This window comes from Sphaeramia orbicularis, chromosome 4, assembly GCF_902148855.1.
Source record: "Sphaeramia orbicularis chromosome 4, fSphaOr1.1, whole genome shotgun sequence".
NCBI classification, from domain to species: Eukaryota; Metazoa; Chordata; class Actinopteri; order Kurtiformes; family Apogonidae; genus Sphaeramia; species Sphaeramia orbicularis.
Window position 1 is genome coordinate 37,848,456 of NC_043960.1, and position 13,027 is coordinate 37,861,482.

The following is a 13,027-nucleotide window of genomic DNA, read 5'->3' on the forward strand; positions in this document are numbered from 1 at the left end:
TGTCTGTCTTGTCTGTTTTGTTTGTCATTTCCTGTTTTATTTTGTTAAGTTTCCCTCATGTGTCTTGTCTGTTGTCTTTACTTCCTCTCCCTGATCGTGTTCACCTTTTCCCTGATTACCTGACTCTTCCCTGATTATCTCCACCTGTGTCCAATTGTCTTCCCGCCCTCTTGTGTATTTAAACCCTCAGTCTTCCCCTGTTCAGTTGCTAGTTTGTGTTCTACGACTTGTTGTGCTCACTCACCAGCGTTTTTGGATCCTGTTAGTCTGTCTGCCGTTTTTGACCACCCTCTGTTTGTCCCTAGTGGGGATTCCGTTGGGGTTTTCCCGGCCCGGCCAAGCCGGTCGTCAGCCGTATCCACCCGCAGCCCAGACGTTTACCCCCGGAACCAGAGGCTCCACAGAAATTATATTATCTCTTTGTTGTACCTTGTTCTCTGTGAAAGTGTTTAATAAAAACACTAAACCTTATTTTCTTGTGGTCTTGCTTTTGGGTTCAGCCTTTGTACTTAGGCTTTCACATATGCGTGGTCATTAAAACAGCAAACCTAATGTTGGACTGGAAATTCTGCACAGAACTGTATGAGTGAAAACATCATCATCCACATTTGGGACACTTCTGTCTTCAATGTGAACAAAGCCAAAGATGACGTGTGGTTCTGCAGCCGTTTATCGGTGTATTTACCAATGTGTCAGTGTTTGACTGAAGCTTTTTACGTGTTTACTTTCTACTGGGTTGGCAGCTGTGTGCCACACATTCTTGTTGTCTATGAAATGGAAAGTTTAATGATTTTGTTTGTTCTCTGTGGATCATTACACACATCAAACACTGATACTGACACATGGACCCACTTATCTGAGCTCTCACTCATTTAATCTGACACATGTGCATGACAAATAATAAAATAGAGCTTAATGTTGTTGTTGATGTTCCTTTAAATGAGTAACACTGTCATGAGGCATTCGCAGCCCGGTAATAAATCTGGTAGTTTGTTGTGAGTGTTTCAAACTAACCGGCTTGACGTGCCGAGAAGGCAAACACCATGATGTCATCAAACGCCCAGCTGTAGTCTGGGTGAGGGGGGTAGAACGCCAAATCCCTGCTGGACTCCCGTCGCAGGTCCACCAGGAAGGTGCTGTGAACCATGGGAACAGGGAAGCAGCCCAGCCGTTTCCATTCCCTTATAGGTTGGTAGTCTGGGGTTCGTTTATAATAACCCTGAAGAAAAGGAGCAGTCGAGGACAACAGTCTGAAGTGTTGGTTTGGGTTATTTAAGGTGCTTTCATTCATAAATATTTAACCCTCAAAGACCTAAACAGCCACCGGTGACCAAAGTATCATTTTGGCGGTGTTATAGCTTGTGGCATGAATTTTAGCGAAAACGTTTCTTTTTAGTTACATTTTTGAAATCTATTGTATTTAAACAGGGTTCCTACAGGTTTCTATAAATTCAGTTTAAGACTTTTTAAGACCTTTTTAAGACTACTTAGAACAAAGTTTAATGCCCATTTCACAGCCTATTTCACTGCCACACTGACAAAAATTAGTTCCAAGAATTTCGGAAAATGTATTGATTTACTTCAGTGTCTTGATTCCCATCGTTCTGAGTCATTTATCACTGGGGGCTGCAAAGTTAGCGATAATTGGTTCCTAATTTCAATATAAATTGTCAAGTTGGAACAGGTGGAACTGAGTCAACTAACATGACTTTCTTTGCAGCTTGGACATTTAACAGACTCATTTAAACACAATATAGTGAACAAGTTTATGGCAACATAACTTAAGACCTACCATATCAAATTTAATACCTTTAAAATATTTTTTAAAGGTATTAAATGCAGATTTGGAAATTCAAGACTTTTAAGACTTTTTAAGACCCCTGTTAAATGTCTTTTATATTATCTATTGATGAACAAAATAAATATTGATGTATGATGATTTAATAGCAGGTTTTTTGTGCATGTACATTTTTGCCATAAAGGTGTAAATTTGAGGTGAGCACAATTCAGATAAAATACATTTTCTCAGCTTCCCACTGTCATCAGATCTGTCTTATTTGGACGTTCAGAGGCTTTGTAGTGAACATGGACACACTGTCATCGTCTGTGGCATTGATTCCCCAATAAATCCCATGTAGTTTGATAAATGACAACAGTTGTAGACACTTGTTTTCACACTTGTTTTTTTTTTTTTTTATTTTTCTCTGTTTTGATAGAATAACCTTTGAATTTACCCTGAGCTTTTATGAACAGCTACATGATTATCTAAATCATAAACAAAAAAAAAAATTGATACAAAATGCAGACAATAATATTATAATAAACAGCGATAAATTAGCTAGAAAAGTTTAAATGTCGAGACAGATTCAGTTGAAAATTGCCACAAAAATAGTTCTAGGTTTTAAAGGGTTAATACATCCACACACTCCAGTTTGGAGAAGCAGACAGGAGTAGAAGCACAGAAACAAGGTATGGACAAGAACCAGAAGAAAAAGCTGATCATCAGACAGTAATGAAAGTGAGGGCAATGAGGAAGTGATGTCTTAAGGCCCATTCATACTCGCTTTATGTCCAGTGTCAAGCCTCACTGCCTTTACACTTCCATGTGTCCATTGAATGAGCATTTGTCAAACAATCCAGGGTAGAGGGTACCACTCTGAATTAACAAACTGGCCAAAGAAGAAGAAGAAGTAGTAGAAGAAGAAGAAGGTCCCTAATAAGACACATGGTGATGACAGTGGAGGTATCACTAATGTTGATACTAGTGTTGATATTGTTAAGTGTAGTTGTAATAAATATGTCAGTCATTTTTCCACTAACTCACACAGTCGCTCTTTGAAAACTTCCACCATTTCTGGAAATTATTCTCTTCAAATCTCAACACTGCCTCCACAGTTCCTAGTGGTATTGCTCCATACCCTTCATTTGGGTTCTCATCCACAAACTCACAGAGAACGGACAAAAATATGGACATAATGAACACAGAGGACAGAAGGCTCCCTCCATATACATATGCATTTAACGTAGAGCATGAGTGGGCCTTCACTGGACACAGTTTTTTTCTGTGCTGTTGACTCAAATAGTTGTTTTGGATACAATCTAATATGTCCAACCACCAAAGACATAGAGTAACAACATTAACTAACACAGTCCAGCAGCAGAAGACCAGCACTTCCTGTATCCTGTAAAGTGAAATGACTGTTTTTGGTCAGGTAGTCTGATGGCTTTGAAGAACACATCACATCTTCAGTTTCCTGATGATAAACAGCTGTCTGATGGTAAGGTACAGGCATGAAAATACTCTAAATACAGCTTACACTAAAACTGATATTGATTTTTTTAGGTAGTTAAATTACTGTTTTTGCTTCAGACCCTGAACACACCATGACATCACTTTGCCGTTTCTCCAAAAGGCTGACTGATCAGATTAGATTAGATGAGATTAGATGAGATTAGATTAGATTAGACTTTATTGATCCCACAACAAGGAAATTCAATGGCCAAGGCAGCAGCACAATAAAGTGCAAGAAAAAAGTGTACATGCATAAAGATAATTAAAAAAAAAAAAAAAAAAAGATCAAATAAAAAATTAAAATAGTAATAAAAAACTAAAAACAAAAAAACTATACGATCTGATGCATTTTTCGGTAATACAACCCTTCTCAAATTATGTCTGAGTGAATGGTGGTGGGTTTAACTCTTAAACATACCTGTGGGGTGATGCCACACCAGAAGTTGGAGTACAGAGACCGGGACTCCAACATAGGAGCAACTACAGTCAGGTTCTCTGCCATCAGCAGGTTCAGCACACGAGGGTTTGTCAACAGGTTGTCGCTGTCTACGAACTATGAAAAGACCAAAACAAAGAAGGAGGTCTGAGTGTGTGAGTCACAAATTATGAAAGAATAAAAATCTTAAACTATATCATATAGTTTATACTAACTGTGGTCATCTGGTTTCAAAGAACTCAAAGCAAAGATGTGTTTTCACTAACGACAAGTTATGTGAAAACTGAATCCTGTAATGAAGCCAAGAAATCTCTTCAGTACTTTAACCCATAAAGACCCAAATATACACCAGAGACCAACAGCATCTACAGATGTAAATTATTTAATACCTGTTGATCCACCAATTCTATCAATACATGTAAATAATTCCAAAATTCATGTGAAGGAATGCTTCTAGGACCAAAAAAGAGTTTGTTTGAGGTGCTCTTTGGAAAAAGGAATTCATAAAGTAGATACCAAACTGGAAGAAAAACTCCAAGGCACTCTCTTTAAACATTAAAATGCCTTTATTACCATGGCATGGTCATATCTAGATCTAAAAAGGTCTAGGTCTTTAGGTCTAGACATGACCATGCCATGGTAATAAAGGCATTTTAATGTTTATGGAGAGTGCCTTGGAGTTTTTCTTCCAGTTTGGTATCTATATGTAAATAGTTGGTGTAAAATGCAGTTTGTTGTCTTTTCATGGTCATCAGATATGACCCATTTGGACGTTCAGAGGCTCTGTAGTGAACGTGGAAACACTGTCATCTTCTACAACACTGATTCACCAGTAAAACCCACGGAGTTTGATAAATGACAGTGGATGGAGACACTTGGTATGTTTTACTGAAAAAGTTGCTTTTTTTCAAATTTTCTCTCTTTTTGTTATAATAACCCTCAAATGTAATCTCAGCATAATGATTAAAGTATATGATCAGCAAATTAAATATAAGAAAATACTACATAATACAGAGGATAATATTATGATACATGATGGTAAATCACTAAAAGGTTAAATAGAGACAAAAAAAATAATTTGGGAACTGCCACAAAAGTAGCACTGGGTCTTTATGGGTTAAACCTAAGTATTTACACTAAATAAAGCAGTCTCACCAGGATGTAGTCGGCCCACCGTTCCCTGGCAGCTTTTAAAGCCGCCTGTCTCAGCTTCATCACATGGTTGAACCTGGAGGGAGGCCAGTGCTTCGGACCCCATTCATCAGTATAAGACCTGATACACAGATCGAATGAAGCTCAGTATTATTCATTCATAATCTGAACCCACTTTATCATCACTATGGTCGAGGGGGTCGCTGGAGCCTATCCCAGCTACTTATGGGTGAAGGTGGGGTACACCCTGGACATTATTGTAAATAATTTATTTATCAAGACAGGGGTAGATGTTTGTTTACTCGCTTTACTAGTTTCAGCTACTTCCTGTAGCCTTCGTTAGAAGCATCACAATGATGTTGCTGTGACATGTCTTATAGGCTGCTCAGGTGGGTTGGCCAGACAGCAGGGAGGGTTCATGCCCCCTGCTGTCTGACGTCTTCTCCAGGACTGCATCTCAGGTGTGTGATGAGGTGTATGTGCCGTCATCCCTGTTCATTGTCTTTGCCATGTGTTTCCGTATCTTAATAAATGCAAGACACATCACAGTAACATCATTGTGATGCTTCTAACAAAGGCTATAGGAAGTAGCCAAAACTAGTAAAGCAGGTAAACAAACAACTACCCCTGTCCTGATAAATGAATTATTCTCAATAAATGTATGTGGAAGACAGTATGAATCTCTACTACACCCTGGACATGTCACCAGTTCATTGCAGGGCTGACATATAGAGACAAACAACTAATCACTCTCACATTCACAGCTATGGGCAATTTAGATTAACCAATTAACCTATCAGTGCATGTCTTTGGATGGGTGGAGGAAGGAGTACCCCTACAGAACCCACGCAGACACAGGGAGAGCATGCAAACTCCACACAGAAAGGTCCCACCCAAGCTCAGTATTTTTTTTTTTTTTTAAGCTCAGCATTAAAAAACATGAATTAAGGATGTGATAAAAGCAGAATACTGACTGAAAGGATGCACAGGACTGATAGTTGTGTCAGATGTGACTGACCTGGGTTCCTCCATGGGCCTCCACTCCACGTAGTGATAAGTATGTTGGGCTCTTTTCAGCCACTCTCGTAGCATGGCTGTGGTGTTGTCCACATTGTGATCAGTCGCTGCCCTGAAACACAAGCAGAGGAAGTCGTTCAGGTAGAGGCAGCACTATTATTATTTCAGTCTGCTTTATGTGGTAACAAGATTGACTGTTTAACACATAAAGACCCAGAACTATTTTTTCTGATGAATGTCCAAATGAATTTCTCTGTACTTTTAACTATTACCAAGTGATTTATCAGCATTTATTATAAAATTATCCTTTACCTTTTTTCAGTGAAAATAAGCTTTTTTCCTATATTTAAATTAATGACCATGTAAGTGTTAATAAAACCTCAGTAAATGCAAAGGATATTATATCAAAACAGAGAAAACTGAAGAAAACATGATTTCTTTAGCAAAATACATCATTAATTCTAAATAAAAACAAGCATCTACTACCACTTTCATCTGTAAAACTAAATGGGTTTCATTGGTGAACCGATGTTGCAGAATACATGTGAAGTGAACATTCCATGTTCACTACAGAGACTATGATGCATCTGAAAAAGACATCTAACTGCATTTTACCTGAAATATTTATTATTAAGAGTTGAAAGGATTAGTGGTTCAACAGTTATTAAACATTTGAGATCAGTACATGCTTGTGGGTCTTTAAGGGTTAAGCCCCTGAAGACACCTCTCTTACTTCTGCATATTCTTAGTGCACAGATTACTTTTAAATAATTTACCCCTAAAGCTTTTATCTGTCTGTGAGAATAGAATAATTTTTGGGCAGAATGAGGACTCCAGGAATATAATAGGAAGTGAAGTGCTGTCGTACATAATGCAAAGAGCTGCTGTTTAGCATGAGTTAACATGAGGAAGTTGTCACACTGAGCCATGAAATTCAGACAAAGTGTTACTGAGAAGACATTCAAGTTTCTAAATGTGTCTAATTACTGTCTGTTTTAACTTCAGGTAGACTCAGTGGAGCAAAATTTCCCACACAACGTCCAAAGTGTGACAGCATGTAGCACGCAACGCAGACAGACTTCACCCCTGCACTGTAAAAAAAGACCTGTACAAAATAAGATAATTAAACTCATTATTGGGTTAAAATGTCTTAATTCAAGTAAAATGATCTGCCAGTGCACTAAGAAAATTGCACGTATCCAATTTTATTAAACTAAGAAAATATTAGCTAAGGCTTATAGAATGCTAAAATTCTTATTTAAAGCAGAATATACTTGTTTAAGTCTTTATAAGATTTTTTTTTATCTATGGTATATATATGTGGTCCTGTAATGTAATGACTCAGTAGATATGTATGGGAAAAACTACATAAAACAAGTAACATTTCTTGAGAGCAAACATTTACTGTGTCCGCCATACTCCTCCCCCAACAATGGAGCTTGTTTTGTTATAAATATTGCTTAAAATTCGTTGTAATATCTAAATGGGGTAGCTCAAGATGAAAATTTTTTTTGAACAAGTCAAATAATCTACACAAGATTAATCAATCAATCAATCAATCAATTAAACTTTATTTGTATAGCACTTTTCATACATGTTACATGTAGCACAAAGTGCTTTACACCAAATTCCCCAGTGTCCCGCAGTTGCAAATACAAATAAAATAAAAGCAACAGAGTAAAGCAATGTTAAAAAGTAAGAGTTTAACTAAAAGCTAAACTATAAAGATAGGTTTTAAGTTTACTTATAAAAATATGAACACTCGCAGCGGACCTCAGCTCCTCAGCACTTCAGATAGACTGTTCCACAGTTTGGAGCCATACAAGCTGAATGAGGCCTCACTATAAGTTTTTGTGTGGACTCTAGGAACAGTTAAAACATTACTACCTGAGGACCTGAGGGTCCGAGAGGGTGCATATGTTAAAAGCAAATCAGATAAATAAATAGGGCTAAGACCGTTAAGAGTTTTATAAACCAATTAAGCCTCAGTAAGTAAATAAATTGATTATTCAAGATAAATATTCCAAATTCATGTCAGTTTATCTATGTCATATATTCCTTTTTTGCAGTGTGTGTCCTCTGGGTAAAAAAATGAATTGACAAGTATAGCAACAATAGCACATTTTACCCTCTTCCTCAGATCTCTTTGTATTCTGTGAACGCTTTCTGCAAATCCCAAATCAAGTTATGAAAGGTGAAGTTGACATTTTCCTTAATCTGCCTGTGAAAATCCTCACAAAAGCTCATCCCTCTGTCTGCCCGTCTGTCCCTTTACACACTCATATGAATAAGCAGATGATGTCAGTGTAACACAGAGGTATTACAGCTGCTTGTTTGTCACTCTTCTGTGGTTTGCACTCTGCATCGCTGTTTCTTTCACAGAGATTTCCACTGGAGCTCCCAGAGCTGACTCAGAGAACACACTGTGTCTACTGTATGTGCATGTGTGTATAAATTTAGGTGTGAGAAATTAAAACTGCAAACAAGTCACGCATCGCTGTGCTATAACTTATATACTTTTCAAGTTGTAGGAAAATAAATATCAGCTGTCTCTCCCTTTTTGCATTTATCATTCCCTTCATATAACGTACACATACTTGAACATGTGCTTACAAAAGTACACACACACTTAGTGAGATGGAGTTTTCCACTGGTCGCTGTAATATTCCTCGCTGTACTCCCTCCAAAATCTCACTCAATTTTAGACTGGCTGGACGGACATAGAAACAAACACACACTCACACATACATAAACGTATTGACCACAGTGTCTCCTTCAGTCTTTCTCCAGCTGCTTAAGGGTTTATCTGTCCGACTGGAGATGACTGAGATTCCAAACCTCAAGGATCGCCGTGTAATATATGTGTTTGATGCAAGACTATGCATGTATGTGGTATTTGCATGCATGTGTTTATTTGAGCTGCACGTCAGTGGTGCAGAAAAAAGCAGGTGTTTCTGTATTTATCTGTGTTGGACGGACACAAATGAGGAGTTTCAGAACTTAGGTCAAGACACAGCAGTGGGACCTTTGAGTTCTCAGAATGGACGGTTTACAAGCGCTGCCACTGGTTATTTATGTGTTGCTCAAGTGCTGGTTTTAAACTGTTTACATGCATTTGGCTTTGTGTGTAGAATGTCAAACCCTGAGAGAGCAAGCAGGTACATGAGCACATAACTGATGAGAAGAGTAATAAAGGAAGAGGCTGGCTCTGATGACTGGCATCTGTTGTTTTATTATGAGCTAAGAACACAGTGAAACACCTGATACGCCAGTAATGAATGCATGTGCACATACACTTACATGCTTCTTAACCTGCTATACTGCACATCACCAGGGGAATAAATGTGTTCCTACACGCCGTCCCCCGATGACAGACTCCGCTCCAGGCAAGGATTTAAAAACTTCTCAAAACTTCGGAGCTAAAGAACAATATAAGGTGCAGTATAGGGGAACATATAGTACAAGTATGCATGAATATGAGACATTAGCCCTTAAAGACCCAAACAGCCACCGGTGACCAAAACCATCTACTGATCTAAACTGTTTAATACCTGTTGATCCACTGATCTTATCAATACATGTAAATCATTGGTGTAAAATACAGTTTGTCATCTTTTCGTGGTCATCAGATATGACTCATTTGGACATTTAGAGGCTCCGCAGTGAACGTGGAAACACCGTCATCTTCTACAACACTGATTCACCAGTAAAACTCATGGAGTTGGATCAATGACAGTGGATGGTGACACTGGGGTTATGTTCAGTTAATGATAGATTTGACTGAAAAAGACACATTTTTTGATATAATAACCCTGAACTTTAATCTGAGCTTTTATGAACATCTACATGATCATAAAATGAAATATAGAAAAATACCTGGTTTTCATTGAAAAAAAGCAAAATACAGAGGATACTGTTATAATAAATGCGGATAAATGGATGGAGATAGCTGGTTTAAGCTCAGTTAATGACATATTTTGTTGATAAAGTCATGTTTTCTGTATGACATTATGACAATCAACTTTAATCTGAGCTTTTATGAACATCTATATCAGTGGTTCTCAACCTTTTTTGAACAAACGCCTCTTTACGTCATTATGAGTCTCTTGCCCCCTCAAAAAAATCTTACGACTGGGGGGGAGTTGGTCTGCAGGAGCTTATATACGTAGCATAGGGGGCGTGACTGACATTACCACCAAACATCAGGGGGCGTAGCTCAATAAGTGCCGCAATGTACAATACCTTATTACAGAGGAGTGGGGTGGCATGGAATTTTGCCATTGACATAACATACTGCTTGATATTGATACTTATACAGACTAACCATTTTGGTCTCAGTGCCCCCCTCTCAGCTTTCTCGATGCTGTCTCCCCCTGGGCTGCCCCCGTTAAGAAACACTGATCTAAATGATCAGTGAATTAAATATGGGAAAAAAACTGATTTTCATTGAAAAGGTGCAAAATACAAAAGATGATATTGCAATAAATGGTGATAAATAACTTAAGAAAGATTGAATAGAGAGAAAAATGCATGTGGGAACTGCCACAAAAGTAGCAGTGGGTCTTTTTGGGTTAAGCATGAGTGGAAGTAAAGGAAAGACAGGTGATGAAAGAGGACGAAAGATAGAGATTTGTGGTTGCAACTCTGTGTTTCACTGCACAAACGCTCCAAATGTTCTCATCAAATCGGAATGAACGGCTTGAGAAATTAAACCCAGAGCTCATTAGAGAAAACCAATAAAGAATCAGGCTGAGTCTGATTTATTTGTATCACACAAAAAATATTCACAATGCTTTTGCTTCAGGACAAAGGCATTTTATATATATTTCTTTACAACATGTCTTTGGCAGATGCATTTGCTTTCCCTGCTCAGATAAAAAGGTTGTCAGGAATATCAAAAGTTCTGTCTGCCTGTCTTGGATTTGGTTGCATGAGAAATCATAACAAATGTGGGAACAATTATGTCAATATGCAGATTTTAACAATAAAGTGCAAGAGTACACTTCTGCAGTTCTGCATTGTGGAGCTTTTGGACTAAATAAATTTGCACATGCTGTATCTCAGGAACATATGAAATACATCTGCTGGAGATGATACCGATCGTCCTGAGTATTAATGCAGCTTACTGACCTTTACTTTTTACAGGCACATCCTACAGCCTGCCCCTCCTCCTGACTCTGAGTGCACAGCGTGATTTTCCATTACTAACATGCTCTACGATTTCTGGAAATATGAGACACAATCATACGTACATGCAATATGCACACAGTGTTTGTATGTGTATGCAACAGTGGAGGTGAAAAGCGTTTCTTCATGCATCAGCTCCATCTTCAAGTAGGTAAAGCAGAGGCCTCAAAATGGCAATAAATTCAACTGTTTCCCTGTTCTGTGCATCATTTCCATAGATAAGACACTGTAACTCCTTTCAATCTCATTTGATTTTAGACACATTTATTTTTAATAAACCAACTATGTGCTTCCTCTCTTCAATTTCCTCTACCTTCAGGCAGGATCAGTCACTGGAACTGTAATGTTGTGCTCTGCGAACTCAGTGCCAAGTTAAAGCGCCTGCAGAGTTCCTGTCAGATACTTCACTTATGTTCAGCTCATGTCTCTCAAACCACCAGAGTATGAGTATTTTATCCATCTGGCACTGGTCACAAAAAAGGAACAGGGTGTGCACATGGACTCACCATACAAACTACATCAACATCTATTGTGACTTCAAAAAAAAAAAATAGACACACCGTGAATATGCAGAGTTGGGAAGATCAAATAATCTGTACTCTTTGACCTTCATCATCCTCATCTTCTCTGTATCTTTGCAGCTCTTTGTTCCTGTTTTGAAGTTTACACTCGGTTTCAAACTCATTATTCCGCTGCCTGCAGGGTTGGGTTTCGACTTCCTCTCCGCTCTGTGTCTTTATGATCAGCATCTGGATAACACATGCTTCCTGAGGCCTCACCTACACATCCTAACGCTCCCTCCTCGTATCGATTCCAAGATGTCTATTTGTTTGGAACTTGTTATACAACCTCAGTGCAGGAGACCACCTGGACTTTCACCCAGTTAACATTCTAATGACTAAGTATCAATGATAAGTCATCTCAGATTGCAGGATAAACATAAAACTGATGTAATAGTTATTTGTAGGGATACATAGGGATACAATAAATTTGACTAAAATGGGTTAGAATGATGTCACATTTGTTAGTTTTAGTTTTTATTTGGAACATAAAAAAACCTCCTATTCAGAATTACTCTGTTTTGTGCCACATTCACTTGTTTGCATGTTTGTTTCTGTTGCTTTTGTGCAAATTTTCTGCCTCCATCCGTGCCATGTGGAAGGATGCAAAATGCTCTAACAATAAATATACTGGTGTTCAGAGTGTTTGATTGATTGATTGATGTATTTACTTTGAACATGAATGTCAAACAGAAGAAAATAAATAAACAAAACACTTAAACATAAGACATATAATACATATTCCAAAAGGAGTGAGAAGAAGTACAACTTATAAACTCCCACCCCTTCTCCTTATATAATTAATAATAATAATAACCTTCCTCGTCTAATCATATCTACACACTATGCCATAATATGACTGATACTTACTAGTAAATAATTAGGTTTCTGGCTTTATATTATTATGAACAAATATAATATGATTTACATAAACACATACTACAATAACACATATATGTAAATACATATTCATACACAGCTCTATACACACATATACACCTACATATATACACACACACATTCACACCTATACATACATTTACACACACTTACCACATACTTGTACATCTTTATCACACCCAGTGATCCCCAACACCTCCCTCATCCCTGTACCTCTGAAAAATTGTGTCTTTGTACTTCTTTTTAAATTCTTTCATGCTCGGACATTGCTTTAACTCTATTATATATATATATTATATTATATATGATATTAAATCTGTTCCACAGTGTCACCCCGCTGACTGAAACACAAAAACCCTTCCTAGTCGTACGTATTAGGGGAATTTTAAAGTTAATTTTCCCCCTTAAATTATGCCCCCCCCCCGATGAATACTGAATAATTTCTGTACATTTGTTGGTAAAAGATTATTTTTAGCTTTGTAC

The 13,027-nt window shown here is 37.8% G+C and overlaps 1 protein-coding gene across 1 annotated transcript in view; it reads right to left on the reverse strand.

Annotated features, from left to right (window-relative positions):
- colgalt2b (collagen beta(1-O)galactosyltransferase 2b) overlaps nucleotides 1-13,027 on the reverse strand; it is a 58,460-nt gene that overhangs the window by 22,032 nt on the left and 23,401 nt on the right. The window contains exons 2-5 of the mRNA XM_030133206.1: nucleotides 5,899-6,009; nucleotides 4,884-5,001; nucleotides 3,711-3,845; nucleotides 1,015-1,219 (exon numbers count right to left, since the gene is read on the reverse strand). Of these exons, the coding sequence (XP_029989066.1) occupies nucleotides 1,015-1,219; nucleotides 3,711-3,845; nucleotides 4,884-5,001; nucleotides 5,899-6,009 (569 nt within the window). The remainder of the gene's footprint in view (nucleotides 1-1,014; nucleotides 1,220-3,710; nucleotides 3,846-4,883; nucleotides 5,002-5,898; nucleotides 6,010-13,027) is intronic.